Raw genomic sequence first — 18535 nt, 5'->3', positions numbered from 1 at the left:
AAAAAAGGTTAAATTTAGACTTATATATAAATATAAATATAAAAAATAAAAGAAAAATTAAAATAATATGAAAGCAACTCTATATTACTTTTTGTCAAGCTTTTATGAAGAGGATCCAAATAATATGAAAGCAACTCATCCTCCATCCTAGTATTGTTTTTGTCAAGCTTTTATTTCAGTAATAAATGCTTGAAACATGATTGATACTGTTCTTATTGACTTGAAGATAAATTTTCTTACCAAAGATTTAAATATAAATCACCATATTTTGATTAATATGAGAGGTCTTAGTTTAGTATTATTATTTGTTAATATTGACAGGAACTTGGAAGTCTCTCAGAATAAAGTTTTGAATCCTCTTCATAAATTATTTCAAATTTAATCTAACTAAAGATTTATGAATCTAACTATTAGAATAGAAGTTAAATAAATAATAAAAAGTAAAAAAATGTTAAATTTAGACTTATATATAAATATAAATATAAAAAATAAATGAAAATTAAAAGAATATGAAAGCAACTCTATATGACTTTTTGTCAAGCTTTTATGAAGAGGATCCAAATAATATGAAAGCAACTCATCCTCCATCCTAGTATTGTTTTTGTCAAGCTTTTATTTCAGTAATAAATGCTTGAAACATGATTGATACCGTTCTTATTGACTTGAAGATAAATTTTCTTACCAAAGATTTAAATATAAATCACCATATTTTGATTAATATGAGAGGTCTTAGTTTAGTATTATTATTTGTTAATATTGACAGGAACTTGGAAGTCTCTCAGAATAAAGTTTTGAATCCTCTTCATAAATTATTTCAAATTTAATCTAACTAAAGATTTATGAATCTAACTATTAGAATAGAAGTTAAATAAATAATAAAAAGTAAAAAAATGTTAAATTTAGACTTATATATAAATATAAATATAAAAAATAAATGAAAATTAAAAGAATATGAAAGCAACTCTATATGACTTTTTGTCAAGCTTTTATGAAGAGGATCCAAATAATATGAAAGCAACTCATCCTCCATCCTAGTATTGTTTTTGTCAAGCTTTTATTTCCGTAATAAATGCTTGAAACATGATTGATACTGTTCTTATTGACTTGAAGATAAATTTTCTTACCAAAGATTTAAATATAAATCACCATATTTTGATTAATATGAGAGGTCTTAGTTTAGTATTATTATTTGTTAATATTGACAGGAACTTGGAAGTCTCTCAGAATAAAGTTTTGAATCCTCTTCATAAATTATTTCAAATTTAATCTAACTAAAGATTTATGAATCTAACTATTAGAATAGAAGTTAAATAAATAATAAAAAGTAAAAAAATGTTAAATTTAGACTTATATATAAATATAAATATAAAAAATAAATGAAAATTAAAAGAATATGAAAGCAACTCTATATGACTTTTTGTCAAGCTTTTACGAAGAGGATCCAAATAATATGAAAGCAACTCATCCTCCATCCTAGTATTGTTTTTGTCAAGCTTTTATTTCCGTAATAAATGCTTGAAACATGATTGATACTGTTCTTATTGACTTGAAGATAAATTTTCTTACCAAAGATTTAAATATAAATCACCATATTTTGATTAATACGAGAGGTCTTAGTTTAGTATTATTATTTGTTAATATTGACAGGAACTTGGAAGTCTCTCAGAATAAAGTTTTGAATCCTCTTCATAAATTATTTCAAATTTAATCTAACTAAAGATTTATGAATCTAACTATTAGAATAGAAGTTAAATAAATAATAAAATGTAAAAAAATGTTAAATTTAGACTTATATATAAATATAAATATAAAAAAATAAATGAAAAATTAAAAGAATATGAAAACAACTCTATATGACTTTTTGTCAAGCTTTTATGAAGAGGATCCAAATACTATGAAAGCATCTCGTCCCCCATCCCAGTGTTGTTTTTGTCAAGCTTTTATTTCCGTAATAAATGCTTGAAACATGATTAATACTGTTCTTGTTGACTTGGAGTCTCTCGGAATAAAGTTTTGGATCCTCTTCATAATTATTTCAAATTTAATCTAACTAAAGATTGCTGGACCCCAACGTTTATGAAATCCTCGTCTTCACACATCGATTACAGTCTTGCATTATCAGTGAGAGGAGAAGAGGAAAGAAGAAAAGATTTAGGACATTTTAGAAAATTCAAAAAAAATGTTTTTCCTTTTCTCAAACATATTAAAGATAGAGAAAAATTAGTTACCATGAAAATGATTTTTTTTATTCTATACTAATCTCGATGATGGAAAATATCAACAGAGAAGAGAAGAAAAAGAAACAGAAGACTGTTGATTGTCGCATGGCAACAAATAATCTATAATTTAAGAGTATGCGTTCATATCCTTTGGCTTTCTCAATGTGACTATGGTTTTTTATTAGTTGTAGTAAATTATTTTATATTTTTCGATCATATGACTTTATTACAGATCTATAAAAGAAAGGGTCGGTTTTAATTATAAGCTTCCGAAATAATTTATAGGAATCAATGGGAGGAGGAGCATTAAGTCAAAGTTCCATGAAACACGATGGAGGCTGAAATGTGAAGCCAACCATTAAAATTAGAAGTTTTCCGAAATAATTTATACGAGTCAACGGGGGAAAGGACCATTAAGTCAAAGTTCCATGAAACCCGATGGAGACTGCAGCATGAAGCCACACGGACTACGTTGTCTTATCCACATGCATGCACTTAATATTCATGGGTAAGCTTGCGGATTCAAAGCGTATTTTTTTCATTATTTTTTCTTTGTGACATGTTTTGATAATTAGATTGTAAATTAGGTAGTGATAAGGATATTTAATTTCACATTAGAAATAAAAAAATCAATTAATTATAAACCTATTGGATTATCTTTATCTCAAAAAGATAAAATCATGTCTAAAGCAGACAATTCTCACACGCTATAAAGAGAACCTATCAGAATGATAAGAGGAATTAGAAGGAGGGTCATAAGTCCTTAGCTCCCCTAAGAGAAGAGCAATGACAAAAATATTGACTTATCGTTTTGATACTATAAAAAGGATTTGAACTATTAGCTTATTATAATATTTCTTGACTACCGCTTATTTAATATTCAGCATGTCAAGTTGAATCAATTGTCACCCACACGTGAGTACGAGTTTAAAGATGTAAATTATTTTATATATCATCTCATGTTCAATAAACTACCGACTCAATGACCAGAAGAATCAACCATTTCATTGTCGAAGACCCTGTTATTTTTGTTTTTGCACAACACACAGTGATCTGAACTGTGGATGGTAGTGTAATGAAAACGAGATCGCTGTGCCTCCTCGCTCAACCTTAGGCTCCTGCAAGAGGGGCAAAGCCAACACGCCGACTCCGCGTGATGTGATGGAGGCAGCGGAGGACGAAGACGACTCTTATGAGGGCACCAATAATTGAAATCCTTTGCGGCTGTTAACGTCCAACGATCGTGCGTTCATGTGCGACTTCCTTCCTGCGGTCCCCATCCCTCGTAGATCTCATCATAAAATTTCGATTCAATTGAATCGAACCGAATCAAAATCTCGATTCAATTGGAAGGAAACAAATAAATCATAAAACGATAAGATTTATGAATTTTGATGCACGTCATGTGTTCAAATCTTACTAATAAAAGAAAATATGACGAAATTATTTGATCCCGTACGAGACCCGAAAGGATGCCAATTGTGACTATATGGTATTTATTATAGCCTATGATCATCCATAAAATCACATCACCGAGTACAGTGGCCTGACAGAAGACAAATGGGTGGGGCGATCCCTCCGCTGGATGCTTTCTTGACATAAAGCAGACCACTCAAGTGACTCGACACCGACCGTCTGGGAGTCAACGCCGAAATCATACCCTCCCTTCTTGTTTGTGTGTGTGTGCAAGTCATGCCTTTTGCAGGAGTAGATTGACATTGATTTAACTGCTGTTGGTAATTTACCAAAAGCTCACCACGAGATTAATTATTATTGCCGGCTTGACATGGAAAGATCAATGCAATTTGCTAATAGCCATTTCAACATCGGTTATTTGAAGATTTCAAATGCAGAAGCATCAAACTGCACTGCTTCAACAGGAATTTGCATCAGAAGGCCGTTAGATATCAAATGGACGGTCGGTGATTTAGGGATTCTTTTTCTTGACTTGATTGGCATATCCAACAAGTCAGTCACACTGCTCCAAGACACCCTTACCATTGCTGCTCATTACCTGCCTTGCTATTGAAGCCAGTTTGGGACCGTCCCACTGATAGTACCGTACCAGTAAAGGAAAAGGTGTGGGCGTAGCAGGAAAGCCGTCACCACGCTTCTTAGAGCAGTGTCGCTTGTGGATCAAGGAAACCCTATATCTGATCAGTCAATTTGGGCTGTTCTTGAAGGCAAACTTATCAGCCATGCCATGTCTATCAAAGCATCCACTTGATTAATAAAGCTCATAACTATACTACTCGTAACATCCGAGATTCCAATCCACCTTCCACGGATCGTACATCGTCAAATGTTACTTCACTACAAGAGATCGGGATGCATTCTACTCAATCTTATGAATCCTCCAAACTCATTTCCTGACCTCCGTATTGTAGGGTTTTTGTTGAGCATGCACTCGATATAATTTTGTAACAAAACATCAATGCTTGCACATCGGACAATCAAAATATACTTTTAACATCTCTATATAAAAATATAGACATTTCACCTACAAGGCTATCTGATCAATGTTTTTGATGATATGACATGGGTCAAAATTTTTAAGAAAATTTGTATGGAAAGTAGTGAAAATATGATGATAATAAGCTTTGCCTAATAAGAACAGATAACGAATCATGGATCATGCATCTAGTGTTCTATTCGCATTTCAAGCTTGAGATATTACCAGATAGGAGCAAGTTACATAAGGCTTGATCCAGACTACTCGTCGTGCCACACACAACTGGAGCTCAGATCACGAACATGTCCTACACAAGAAATAGTCGTTTATATCCATTCAAGATTAAAACTAGGTAGTTTTCTAAGAACAGTAGCAACAAAATAAACTAGGGGAAAAAAAGGCATGCACTTCATCACAGAAAAATGAAACAGGAATCATGCAGCCAAGCACAAAATATGCAATGTTACTGTCAGGTTGTATTCATTTGCTATTTTCTTCAGCAGAATTCCAGTTGAAATCATCAACAGTAGTCCTGCATTTTGATCAAAATTAGGTCAAAGGAACTCATGACAATGCAACTTATGTATCTAGCATAAATCATTTACATGCATACACAGTTATCATAACTGGTAATATAGGATATTCGTACTGGGACACTCGGAAACATCAAAGATATACTTCCAGTTTGTTTCTGGAGCAGCATCAGAGGACACATATTGTTAGATGAGAAATTGGAATGTGATGCGTGTACAAATCTAAGCAGAACTAGGTATTCACTTCAACTGACTGAAATTGACATGAACTGATGCAAACCAAAGACAACAAAGCCTGAGCCAATGTGCCGAGTTAAAGCAATGAGAACCAAATTAAGTTGGGACCATTCAATGAAAATTAAAAAAAAAATCATCAATTTTGATTTGTCATTTCATGTTTGGTATTTTTTACAAATCATTGCAGCCCTTTTCCAGCATGTTCCCTGGGCAAGTTATTTATAAGGTTCTTCATGGCATAAATCTACTACTTCATTTTCGACAAGCCTAAACTGATCCACCCTACGGTAAAAATCAAATTATTCCTTCATGTACCTGCTTTTTTGTGGATCTCATATTAAGCTACTCGAGCAAGGAGTTGGAAACAATAGAATTATGTCAAATTAATCATGAGGCATGTGAACAAAAAAAAAAAAAGGCAAACTAAACTTGCTTCCTAATTAGACCACAATGCCATCCACCATCTTCTTCTAACTAGATTGTGTTTGAGGCAGCACACAGGTTTTAATTAAGAAAATTACACATCGACATTGATGCAAAGTGCGAATTTCCATATAGAGGATATAAATCTGCACCATAAAGATAGATCTGATCCATTTTGGAGGCAACCATGCCAAGTATAGGAGGTGCATACCTTGTGAATTTTTGCCTCCAAGGATAGGTGTTATGAAATATGATGTAGAATCAATGATTAGTAAGCGTATCCTGTTGCCACCATTTTTTACCTGAACCATTGATAGAATTGCTCGATGCATTTGAAGACAAGTTAACATAACACCATTCACAGTATTCATGGGACAAAAAAGAACCTGATGTTTCAGTTTGCATTCAAGTTGAGGTAGAACAACTCAAAGATGTCAAATACTAAGTGGCATAGAATGCTGCTCAAAATCCTTTTGATCCCACCTTCTTCACCCTACAAATGGAAAATTAGCAATAAAGAGTAATCAATAAAAACATGTAATTTGCAATTTGCACAACAATATGTATGTGCTTATTCATCATTTACATTATCAATGCTCATTTTGAGGCAGCAGATTTCAGCAACAAATAAGAGCAAAAAAAAAAAAAGAAAGGATTTCACCTGTGCAATCAAAGTTTCAGCCCGTTGATTAACTATGTGCGCAATACCGTGTGGAGGAAAAGGAGTTACAAGTATCCCAGAACAGAACGACACCCAAATGTAAATCTGCAGCACGCAATGCAAAGCGCAGACAAACCTGCACAACATACTTGGTGTATCGGACGACTTAAAACCTATGAATTGCATCATTCAATCAAAATCATTCAAATAAGTAGCATCATTCAATCAATTTTTTGCATGAACATACATACCAATGGACCACCGGAAGAAAATTTCCTTCAGATTACTACTACTGCCACAGACATGGGTAAAGGGATTTAGCCGGAGGATCGGAGAGCTAGGGTTTCGGGATGGGGGCATCGAGGCTCAGAAGGTTTAGTCCCACATCGGCAGATGAGAGATGTGCGAACGACAACGTGTCGTTTGAGGGGAAGCGCGGGGTAGCATTAGTACTCCACCATTTCCGGCCAAAATCCCCGTCTCAGGATTTGGGTCTAAAGCCCGAACGATTAGTCCCACATCGGCAGATGAGCCATGTGCAAGGAGCGTCTGGTCATTAAAAGGAGACGCGCCGGTACAATACAAACTCGCCTTAAACTAATGAGTAAGGAAAACAAAGCGGGCGGTGAGAGCTGCCCGCCGCGCTGTTACACCTAGTGTGCGCACGAATATTTGGATGGGTGATAGGCTGGCCGAGCGTTGACGCTGCTTACTTCGCAGAACTCGCTCGTGCGGGCTTCCCAAACCCGACAACGCAGGTTGAGAAACTTCGAAATATCTAATATCTAATATATCATATTAACAACAAATTCATGTCGACACCATAAAACGCATACCAAGCCTTTTACAGTTCTCGATTGATGAGTGAAGATTATGGTACAGAAGTTGTGTATTAAGACTGGGGCTGTCACACAAATAAAATTTAAAGACTGACGGATAGTAAATATTTTTTTTGGTAAAAAGAATAATTCAATTACTTGATCGAGAAATTATAAATCTTTAACTCTTTGGCTTTTTGAAAACCATCCCATGCCGAGAATTCAAGCTTGTAAGGGGGGTTAGAAGCTTGATGAGTGTTGAATCAGCAACCTGTGGCTGTAAGAAAAAGAGATGCTATTGGCTCAAGAAAAGGATAAGAAGAGTCTTCAACATTCGAGTTATATTGGAATCATCCGAGAGAGAGAGAGAGAGAGAGAGAGAACCTTCATCCACAAGGTTGGGAATGATGGTTTTTCAACTTGAGGTCATTTCAATTTTTCCAAAGCAACTAAAGGGCAATGTCAATTGAGGAATAAAAAAAATTATTTTTCATAGGATTATGCTTTTTAAGCCTAAGTTGACCATATGGTGAGGTGATACAAGACGAGACGAGATGAGAGATAGTAAGCATAAAAGCACAACCTTCCAACCGTCCCAATACCTTTCTTAGTAGTTCTATCTTCCCTCAAGTGTCAATAGACACTTTTAGAAGTAGTCAACGCCATAGGGTGAAGCTTCAAACTCATTTATCATCATTGGGTTCAAGTGAAGGTTAAATATAATTTAATTATGTTAATTAGGCTTGAATGAAATAAGCTATTTAGCACAAGATTGTTCCAAGCTTCGTCTAAGATAAAGATCGAAGACTAGGTTGCATTGAGAATAAATGTTACAGGTGAAGAAGGTATGTCATTTGTTTAATTAGATGCTCGACAACCATGGGTCTTCGCAAACGAGGATGCTTTGTCCGGATCCAACAAGTTTTCTAAGACCAATCCTGACATTGAGAATAGTTTGACTAATACCTTTCCAAGTATAAGAGGATTGATTTCTTAATAACAAAGTTCCAAAGTTCAAAATAATCATATTTCTTATTAAGAATATGAGACTAGAGGCAGTTTGAGTTATTTGAAAAAAATGGGTAAAATACAATGAGAGTATTTGATCAATGAGATGCCTCTAATACTTAAACCTCCTAATAGTTTGGGGATGTGACTTTATTCTAATATACCAATCTTAATTTCCTACGAGTTTAAGAATCACCCCCGTACAAATGCTTTATTGAATTTAGTTATACCATCAACAAATGAGTTGTAGGTCCATCTCCTTGATAAGGAGTGAAGAGAGAGAATTAAATACCGAATTGATAAGAATCACACTTCCCCGTTTGAGAGATATAAATATTTTATCATCTTTTAATTTATTAATAATTTTATCAATAACGATAGATCGTGTATAGAAGATGATAATCTTTTATATGTGAAAGAAATATGCCTAAATAGTTAATATGCTTAGATCTTTTTAAAATATTGGCATATTTTAACATTAGCCGTAGTTTCTCAATTGACAGTTATCATAGAATTGACATGGAAGACAACTCGACATCATCTGACACAGAAAAGGGTCGAGATGGTGGGTGATGCTCTCTTAGTTGTCCCTTGCTACCTTCACAAATCAATCCAATGCTATAAGAGCTTGAACAAACCGACCAATGTCGTAGGGGATGTACAGGTTGGTCACCCACACGAATGTGCCGCAGAGAAATACTATTGGTCCTCACCAACTATAGCCCCCTTTTGTTGGCTCTGCAAGTATAAAGGTCGATCTCCAATCCAAAAAGAATGGGATCCATCATTCATCTACTAATTTAATCATCGAAGAGATCGAATCGGGAATCCCTCCTAATATCGGCCTGTTATACAGGATTCCGACGAAGATCAAACCTACTTCGGCTTCACCTTAGGATGACTCAAAGGACTCGGGAATAATCTCTCAACCATCCTCTTGAGCCTCTACTTGGCTCTCACCACTTTGTCTTTCTCTCGAGAAACCATCTAGATGACCTGTCTTCGGAATAGGACCAAACAATACCGACTCTCGATCTACGACATAAACTTGCATAGGTGTTGGGCTTGATTTAGGAAAGAAAATAACATATATAATTTTTATTAATATCCAGACAAGTGAGTTCGAGAGAAAATTTTGAAAAAAAAAGATTAATTCTCAATAGAGAAGCCTAAAATAACAAACATGTGGGGAAAAGAATTTAAAAAAAATTCAATTTTTGCGTCGCCCATCCGTACTCGAACCAGAGACGTTCAGCATGTTGGACCGACGTGATACCCAACTACGCCACGACACACCCGTACCCAACTACTCTTAGAAAGGACGTGCGCTTCCACATCGACGCCAATGGCGTACCGAACGTGTCACCGACCGGGCAGAGGAACAAGATCACCGTGCCCACCGACAAGCGGTGGCGGAGCAGGAAACAGAGAAGCGAGGAGGACAAGGTAACATCAACATTCCAGAGAGAGAAGTCATGGATTCCTGACGGATCTTTTTATTCCTCCTTGCCCTTCGGCCAAAATAATAACTTTGGTTTTGACCGATGGAACTGCAACATAATTAGAGAAAAAGAAGTCAAATCTAACTCCGACTCGCGACACTGAATCCAAGACTCATCAACCTTAGCCATCCGTCACCTTCCTACCGAGTCCCATCCACATCAGTGCAGGTCGGTAAGCAAGCGGCAAGGCTTACTCTGATGCGCGTCGATTTGACAGATTTCACTGGTTCAGGTTGACAAAAGTGCATTAGCGGCGACTTCACCGGTGACGAGGACGAAGAATGCACACACGGACTTCATGTTCTTCTGGTCCCATTCGGTGTTTCGGAACCATGATCTCAAGCAATGCACCACTCTCGTCGTAGTATGCTTCCAGATTCGCATCTTCCGGGATTCGCATCGGTAGTGTTATTTCCCTTACAAACTCCCCCGGAGGGCAATGCTCCGGAGAAGGATCGGTCAGCTTGAAGGTCCTGTCATGCCGCTTTATGTATGGCGTCCGAGCAGTGCTGACACAAATTATCTTCAGTATCCCATGCATCACACTGTTCCTCCAAGAAACTTTCACCCTCTGTTGATCGGCAAATGGCAAGCTGATCATTATCAAGTACCCGTCGTCGTCTTCGTAGATCGTCTTTGCTGCGGTCACGGGCCCATATGCATGCCTCATCACGCCAGTAAATTCATTCAGCCATGAGGGCTCAACTTGATCCCGATCCTCATCCATGGCAGGGAGGAAGAAATCCTTCCTGCGTTTGCTGCAGACAGAAGAGCGGTCCATTCCATCACCATTACAATGATTTGACTGTGAAGAAGACAAGTTTTCAGGATGGGTATGTGAAGTGCCCTTTGGAGGAGGAGGACGAGGCCGCCTATCGAGCTCAATTTCAGTGCTGGGTTGATTCCTCCATGACTCGAAATCACTTGCTTCAGGTGGGATCGAGAAATTAAGATCCCTGCCTGTGAGCTCCACCCACTTCTGGCGATCCACCTCACGAACAAGCTTCGGATCGGGTGATCTGACGACCTCGATTCCATGGACGCACTGCGGATTCGACAGTCCCCGATACTGCTTCCGCTGCATCTTATGAGATCGAACGAACCCCCTGTCGACACTGAATGGGAATTGAGGTTCGCCGGGACGGCAGTGCCCGTTCATATAGCTCCGCAGTTGCATCTTTCCGAGCGCGTTCTCCGGTCGTTCTTTGAAGACCCACATGTACATGTTCTCCATGTCATGCTGCACCATGAAGACATCGTGTCGGATGACCTTTCCTTTGGATTTCTCCGACAGCATAGCCTTGAAGTAGAAGCTAAAGAAGAACCACGCTCCCCATATGCTATCCCCTCGCTTGGAGCCCTTGCGGGCAGCGGTGGCCTTTGGGATGTGGCGGGTTGTCTCTGCATCATAGATCTGTGGACCAAGACCAACATCCAAGATGTCACCAGTGTCCGAATTCCATGATTGCTGGGAAGGGGAACGCGCAACAGAGAGAGGGAGGTTGATGTCTGGCGCAACGGAAAGGACAACCTGCTGATGCTGGATGAAGAGTTCGCGGTCCAAATCCTCATGGGACGAAGAGGACACCGTGCCACCTGAAGGATCCATCGTGAGGAGGGTGGAGGGATGGTGGTTCTCAATGGATAAGGTGGTGAGAAGATCTTCTCCCATCCCTCTTTTCTCTTTGTTTTCCGCTCTGTAATCACCTCCTCCTCCTCTTCCTCCTCCTCCTCCTCCCGCAGCTACTAGCTGATTGGTGGATTTCGAATTCCGCCGGAATCAATGAACGCATCCCACAGAAGAAGACACTCACAGATCCATTCCATGTATTCCACCACCCAAGTCTATGATTCCAAGAGAATGAAAAGGACCCAAACAAAGCAAAACTTCACCTGAAGAATCAAAGAAGGAAAAAAAGTTTCATTTCACATGGAATCAAACACTAACAAGCTCGGATACCAAGAACAACCACCGTGTATGTATATGAAAAAGAAGAGATTTTTCTGATCGTTTTGGATCTACAGGTACCGATTCCTCCCAATCCAACCAAACATCGCCAGCAGAAGTATGAAAAGGTCCTCCTCAAACCAAACTGCAGGAAACTTGAACGGAAGAAGAGGTACATGACAACAAGATGATATTTTTCTCGATCCACAGCGATGTAATCCATAAAACCCGGAGAACAAGAGGGGGAAACCGCACACAAGTCATCAAGAAAAGCATCGAGATTCTACTTCGACACAGCAGAAAGGAACAACGCCTGAGAAACCCGGAGCGAATGGATTGGGATATCGCTTCAAGACTACCTTTTGGATCCCAGAGGACGTCGTTAGGGTTCTAATTCGAAGAAGATGAAGCCCCTTGTGAGCCTCAAATCCACCATCGCTCCCGATTCTGCGCCTCCGTTGGAGTCGTCGCCGGACTAAGGCGGAGCTAACCGGTTCCGCGCTCCGTTTAAAGAGCCGCGCTCAAGAAACGCCCTCCACTGGAGGCGACCTGCCTCCGCCGTTAACTAACGATGACGGCGTTGGTTGTTACCCTCGCTTAGCGATATTTCTACCTAAACAATTCATGTTTATAAAATAAGCCCTTCACGTTTGCCTTGTACGAGTCACACACAGATGAGAAGAATCCCACCGTATATCAGCTTCAGCACGGATTCTAAAGGTATAATCATGCCTCCACGTGCATCACCGGATCTGATGGATGCTGATAGAGGAAAGATAAGAGGATCAAATTCTTTTCCTCTAATTTTTTTAATGATAATTCATGTTCTTATAAATAAATAATTATTAAATATATCTTATTTGTTGGTAGAAAAGCCCCATAAAATTCCTACAAAAATCACAAATGAGAAAACCACCAATTAGATATGACTAATGGAGAATATAAAAAATATGAGTTCTATTTTTGGTTGCTCAAAGGGCTGAGGCTCAATTTTAACAAATTAATTTATTTTTTACTAAAAATATAATAATAATAATAATAATTTCAATCATGAATAATTATATAATAACTCTGATAAAATATAAAATAAAATAATTGGTTAGTACATTATATGAATATATATATTCTAAAAAATTATGAATATTACTATTGAATTATACAAAACAATTAATATGGACAGTACAAGAAGATACAGATGAAAACCAAAGATCTCAGTACTGGTTTGAACATAGCTATAAGAATAGATGTATGTAATTAATACTAGTTAATTGGGATATTATAATTTTGTTTATTATTTTAATAAAACAGATCCAACAAATATATTTTTGACTTGTGTCGTCTCTCTCTCTCTCTCTCTCTCTCTCCCTTAGAAGGGATTGTGATAAGGGTTAGGGTTAGATAGGTAAAAGAGAGGCTAAGGATGCTCCTCCTTGATCATGAGAGCAGCCTATCAGTGTGAGTTTGGTGGTGGTGGGCCTTCAACAGGGAACAAAACACAGTCTTCTTCTCTCCACCCTCACCTGGATTTGCTCACCAAGTGAAGGGAAAACCTGCACCCTTGATGTGATGATTCATTGCCCATAATCAACTAGCAATGTTATTGTGAGAAGCTCATGATTAGATCTAAATTACTTTTGAGATAGGATAATCAGATTATTAGCTTAACCATCTTATTTCTTACTTTCCGTGTAAAATAAAACAATGCATGGCAGGATTAGTGGAACCGTCGTATCATCACATTAGCCACTGCAGTTGGCAGAGGTGTTAATGGCTTGAGTTTTCATCTATAAAATAAGGCTATGATTGCATATATTTTATGCTTGTAGGGACTGCCTATCCCTCAAAGTCTTTAAGGTAGAAAGTGCATTATTACATGGACAATGAATAATGAACGGCTTGAATTATTCGGTCGAGGAGGAGGAAGAGCAGCAATGTTTGCCAAAGCTTCGCCTCGTTTTCTCGAGTACAGGATGAAGGCAATACTGTGGCATGTAATGGAGACATGATGATGCATGCGTCCGGATATGACCCGAGATGAGTGTGCCATCGATATGGGGAATATTTTACATCAATTGTATAATGACACATGGAACGCAAATCATTCGTATTACTTGTCTTAGATATCTTTGTCGAGTCAGTCTACATCAAATTCGTCTCGAAAGAGATCGTTTAGCTCTGAGTTGATGTCGATTCCAATTTCGTAGATGACCCGATTTGCATTTTTTTTATCATATAAAATATATTATAAAAATTTATTCGATAATATATATATATATATATATATATATATATATATTCATAGAGAAAATTAAAATTATCATCATATAAAATCAATTACAAGACCATCAAATTATTCCAAGCATATCCCTAACAGTGCGCTACCCGCGTTTGATCAGGTCAAGAATTAGTGTATATAATAATATCTTCACACACAAAGAACCGTCATAGAGAAATTGGCTAATATTTTCATAGTAGACTAATTTTCCACGACTTCCGTGGATGACAAGACATCGTCTTTGGAAGTTTCGTGGATGTTTCACTGGCTAATCATTGTCTTCGTCATGAAGCATATGAGTCTTACGCGTTTTAGAAGTTTGCTGTTCCAAAGCGGTTGTCTGTCGCTATATAAACAGCGGCAAAGGAAGCGAGAAAGAGTCCATCGACCAAGTATAGCAAGTGAAGCTCCAAAGGTACGCTGCTCAATCTTCATCTATCTACTTTTACTATGGCTTGTTATTCCCAGCTTCATTTGCATGGTGTTCTTACGTACGTGTCCTGTTGTCTCTGCTTTGATAGGTGAAGAATCGCAAGAAGCAATCAGCGCGTCAGTAAAGAGAAGAGATATCGTTCATTCAATCATGGGTTGCCACAACTACCACGAGCACGAGCTGAAGCCAGACAACATGAGACGTCCTTACCGCTGCGATGGATGTGCAGAGATGGGGTTCGGTCCTCGATATGCTTGCGCCGAGCATTGTGGCTACCTTCTGCACGAGCACTGCGCAAACACTAGGGACACCCTCGCCCATCCCTTCTTCCCAGGTTGTCTCTTCCATTTCCTCCGCTCGGGCGATCCCAATCGCCGCTGCGACGCGTGCGGCGGAGACATCAATGGTTTTGTCTACCATTGCTTCGACAAAGGGTGGGACTTGCACCCGTGCTGTGCGAACCTGGAGACGATGATACATGTGCAAGCGGAGGAAGAGAACAACATGACACTGTTTCTACGCGAGAAAGAGACTTCCGAGTGTTGCAGGTGCGGCAAGAAGAAGCTGAACAAACGTGCAAGAAGCTGGATGTACGTTTCAGGGTGCAAGGAGTACCACTTCCATGTGTCCTGTGTCAAGAAGGACATGATCGAACATCTGGAGAAGTCCTTCCTTGGTGGCAAAGGAGCTGCAGCAAATGGCGAGGTCAACGAAAGCCGAGATCTGGAGATCAAGAGCCTGCCCGGGCTTCAGCTTGCTCGCAGAAGAGAGAGCGGAAAGAAGAGAAGGTTTGCCAAGTTCAAGAAGATCGTGCAGATCGCTATCAGCTTCATCATGGCGGCGTTCGTCGGGGATCCGTCTGCATTTGTTGCAAGTCTCATCGTAAACCTTATTACTAATTTATAGGCTGAAGTATTGTTTTCTTCCTCAAACTCCTTTTTTACGTCGAAGGATTTTTCTGTAAAGAAAATTAGCCAAAGCAAAAGATCTGTTAGGTCATTTCCATTGTATTTGTTTCGATTTTGTTTCTATGTTGTAGATATTTTTATATGAAACGTTTATCGTCTCTCGTGATGAATGAATCGGGGCTCGGAATCATGATTCGGATCCATCGGTTAATCCGATTCGATCTGGATCAAACCTGTTTGAAGTGAACTGTCGGGTTCATGAGTCAGGTGGTACTCGAGTCGAGTCGAAATTGAGCAATGAACCAAACCGAGCCGAAGGCAATCAGAAGAGATTGCCTCCGGTTCAAGATTGAGCTCTGAACCGAACCGTAGACGACACATAAAAGAAGTCGCATCACAAGCAACGCTACATACTTCTACTACTACTACTACTACAATGTAAGACCAATTCGGACACGTGAGCAGCTGCGGGCCACAAGACTCACTTCAGGTCTGCAGCCACTTCAGCGCCATTGCCTTCGAAGACTACCAAAACACGCAGTCAAAGTCTCTGACGCACACACAGACAGCCACCTCCATGTCACTAAAAGGAAGGAGAGTGGAGCAGCATTCGAGTTGCAGTGTTAGACGCGGAAGTTCTTGCCCTCGAAGGTCTGGCCGAACTGCCAAGTGGAAGGGACGATGTTCCAGGAAGTGGAGGTGCGGCGGTCGCTGCCGGTGACACGGAAGGAGAGGGATTGGCCGACGAGGACGGCGTTGGACTGCCAGTTCTGGCCCCAGTTGCGGGACATGGGCATCCAACCGGTGCGCGACCCCTTCACGCTGGCGCGGACGATGTCGCCGGCGCCCGCCACGTTGGTGATCAGCACCAGGTTGAAGTACTTGAAGCCGTGGATGGTGAACCGGATCCCCCCGGATTTCCTGCACGGCACCCTGCCATGGGTTGCACGGATCCCGAGGATCAATCGACGATGATCCGAGCGTGATGAGCTCCACCTATGGAACAAAACAGAGGAGGGTGAGGAGGAATACCTTCGGAAGGAGACGGGGACGATCCCGGCCCGGTACTCGGCGATCTTGAGGAACGCAGGCATGGCGAGGTCGAAGTGGGGGCGGGGCGGGTTGCACCACCCGCCGTCGTCGGAGGGGAGCGCATAGTTGGGCGGGCAGAAGTTGGTGGCGGTGATGAAGATGGAGGGGCTCCCGCGGTGGCACCACTGCGGGTCCTCCGCGCACTTGATCTCGAAGCACGCCCCGCAGCTCTGCCCCTCGTTGAACAGCGCCGTGCTCAACGCTGCCGTCTCGACCCCGTATCCCTGGCTGTAGAGGTTCCCGTACCCACACGCCCCTCCTGTGTACCCATCAACCACACACAAATCCCGTCAGCTCTGGCTTCGTTCGTGGCGACCACGAGAGGAATGTGGCTTACCCATGGTGCCTGACGCGTCGCTGCCGCCGTAGAAGGTGGCGTGGGCGCTCTGCCACTGGCCGCCGGTGTAGACGCCGGGAATGCGCCCCGCCGCAGGCGCCAAGAGGGCAAGGAGGGAGACGACAGGGACGAAGGAGGCCATCGCCATTGTTCGCTCGCTTCGCGCTTTAGGGTTTGGGGAGGAAGGGAGGGCAGCGGGGGGGTGTATTTATGGACTCGAGAGTGAGACCAAATAATGGCAGCGGCTGAGGAATGCGAATGATAAGTAGTGATTGAGGGGGGGGAAGGGGACCAGCACTGCACCAACTTGGCATCGTACATCTGTCTGCGATGTAGCCCGTCCGATGTTTAATCAACGGCTGTCATTAAGCCTTGCGTAGCGAAATTGCGCAGCGGAGAACTGGGAGACGGAAGGGGTTTTGTGTCATTTGCGGCAAAAGAAAGGGAAAGATCGATCTACGACAGCCGTCGCTCCTGGCTTTGCTTGCATCGCAAGTCGTGCCGCCACCGACGGCTCTGATTCCACGGCCTTTTCTCCACGCCTTGGCTCCTTCCCCAACCACTCCTTGCCTCTTTCTTCTACCTCCATCGTTTGCATGGACCGGCTACTTTAATGGCCTGCAAACAAAAGTATCATAGCCAAGTGTTGGGTATTAGACAAAATATTGTGCACTTTCTAAGATAATATATACATATATATGTATATATATTAGGTGGACAAACATCATTTTGTCATGTACTAAGGTAAGTCTATAACAGAGCTCTCATATCTGAAGCTTTAGCATCCTTTGATATCCAAAGAAATAAGAGGAACCAGTGCATGATTTTGCTTGGCTTTAGACGCTTGGAATGATTGTATGCAGCAAGATTACATGCAATCCCTCATGTTGAAGAAGTTTCATCCCCAAAATTATGTCAGACAGTAGGCCTTGGGAAGCAAAGCCTAAGTTTGGTAGCCTGTTCTGAAGTCAACAAAGCTAGTGTCTGAGTCCAGGGATGAACCGAGCATAGACCAAGAAGCAGGAACAGTGCATGCTGGCATGTAGCGTTGGGCACTAGCAAAAGGCAGGAGGTGCCGTTCTTGGATTCCTCCTACATCTTTCACACTCTGGTGTCTGATGCTTGTGACTGATGTGAAGAACTTGACTTGCTTTCTCAACCTTGACAAGCTCAACTCCCTGTAGAAAAATGAGGCTTGATATCACCAGCTTGCCGTAATATATTACTGCAATTTAAGAATTGATAATTATTCCTTTTTTTTTATTAAGTCAGTGTGTATATCACAATGTATTTGCCAAAATGGATAGACTGTCAAAAGCTTCCATTGGAGAGAAGACAGGAATAGACTGTTAAGTAGAATTAAAAGCAATGTATGATACTGTAACTTTGATAGGGTTTCCATCTATGCTTTTGCTTTAAATGTAACTAAATGGAAGGTGGTTTCCTTTTTCCTTGATTTAACGTAAGAGTTCAAATACTGTATGTATTCGATCATTGTAAACTAGCTAAACAAAGTGATCATCCAAAGAGGTGACTCCAAAACAGTTTGTGTCCATGTTGCTATCATCAGAGTAGGAAAAGGTGCAGGGATGTGGTGAATGTGTTGGGCTGATTTGACTATGCAACACGAGACAACATCAAAGCTTGGCTTCCTGGTTGGTACTGGCTTTGGGGAACATAAAATGATTG

At 40.4% G+C, this 18535-nt stretch overlaps 3 protein-coding genes, 1 long non-coding RNA gene and 1 other non-coding gene across 6 annotated transcripts; 2 read left to right on the top strand and 3 right to left on the bottom strand.

Moving 5' to 3' along the window:
* Positions 1–3216: 3216 nt before the first annotated feature.
* On the bottom strand, positions 3217–7710 carry LOC135610836 (uncharacterized). Of its 2 annotated transcripts, XR_010486339.1 has the most exons (5): positions 6777–7710; positions 6526–6661; positions 6251–6357; positions 6076–6166; positions 3217–4978 (listed from the first exon to the last, which is right to left on the bottom strand). It is a non-coding gene; the product is annotated as an uncharacterized LOC135610836 (long non-coding RNA). The 2 variants fall into 2 exon arrangements; XR_010486338.1 differs by having other exon boundaries at positions 3217–6166.
* Positions 7113–7268, top strand: LOC135611462 (U12 minor spliceosomal RNA). The gene has a single exon (XR_010486594.1). It is a non-coding gene; the product is annotated as a U12 minor spliceosomal RNA (small nuclear RNA).
* A 2213-nt stretch (positions 7711–9923) lies between the features above and the next one.
* Positions 9924–12299, bottom strand: LOC135610835 (uncharacterized). Its single transcript, XM_065105807.1, has 2 exons — positions 12161–12299; positions 9924–11746 (listed from the first exon to the last, which is right to left on the bottom strand). The coding sequence occupies exon 2, from the start codon at positions 11523–11525 to the stop codon at positions 10113–10115; it is 1413 nt and encodes a 470-aa protein (XP_064961879.1). The 5' UTR covers positions 11526–11746; positions 12161–12299; the 3' UTR covers positions 9924–10112.
* A 2162-nt stretch (positions 12300–14461) lies between these two features.
* LOC103983073 (protein VACUOLELESS GAMETOPHYTES) lies at positions 14462–15564 on the top strand. The gene is made up of 2 exons (XM_009400226.3): positions 14462–14491; positions 14598–15564. Exon 2 carries the CDS (start codon positions 14660–14662, stop codon positions 15413–15415), a length of 756 nt encoding a protein of 251 aa, XP_009398501.2. The 5' UTR covers positions 14462–14491; positions 14598–14659; the 3' UTR covers positions 15416–15564.
* A 233-nt stretch (positions 15565–15797) lies between these two features.
* LOC135610834 (expansin-A7-like) lies at positions 15798–17058 on the bottom strand. Its single transcript, XM_065105805.1, has 3 exons — positions 16847–17058; positions 16450–16768; positions 15798–16350 (listed from the first exon to the last, which is right to left on the bottom strand). The coding sequence occupies exons 1-3, from the start codon at positions 16992–16994 to the stop codon at positions 16041–16043; spliced, it is 777 nt and encodes a 258-aa protein (XP_064961877.1). The 5' UTR covers positions 16995–17058; the 3' UTR covers positions 15798–16040.
* Between the last annotated feature and the right edge of the window lie 1477 nt (positions 17059–18535).

Source organism: Musa acuminata, chromosome BXJ2-4 (assembly GCF_036884655.1).
Source record: "Musa acuminata AAA Group cultivar baxijiao chromosome BXJ2-4, Cavendish_Baxijiao_AAA, whole genome shotgun sequence".
NCBI classification, from domain to species: domain Eukaryota; kingdom Viridiplantae; phylum Streptophyta; class Magnoliopsida; order Zingiberales; family Musaceae; genus Musa; species Musa acuminata.
This window is presented reverse-complemented; position numbering and strand designations above follow the sequence as displayed.

Coding starts and splice junctions, on each gene's coding strand:
- LOC135610834 (XM_065105805.1), bottom strand. CDS start 16,994: ATGGCGATGGCCTCCTTCGTCCCTGTCGTCTCCCTCCTTGCCCTCTTG. Junction 16,769..16,846: donor CGACGCGTCAGGCACCATGG/GTAAGCCACATT, acceptor ATGGGTACACAG/GAGGGGCGTGTGGGTACGGG. Junction 16,351..16,449: donor GTCCCCGTCTCCTTCCGAAG/GTATTCCTCCTC, acceptor AACCCATGGCAG/GGTGCCGTGCAGGAAATCCG.
- LOC103983073 (XM_009400226.3), top strand. CDS start 14,660: ATGGGTTGCCACAACTACCACGAGCACGAGCTGAAGCCAGACAACATG.
- LOC135610835 (XM_065105807.1), bottom strand. CDS start 11,525: ATGGGAGAAGATCTTCTCACCACCTTATCCATTGAGAACCACCATCCC.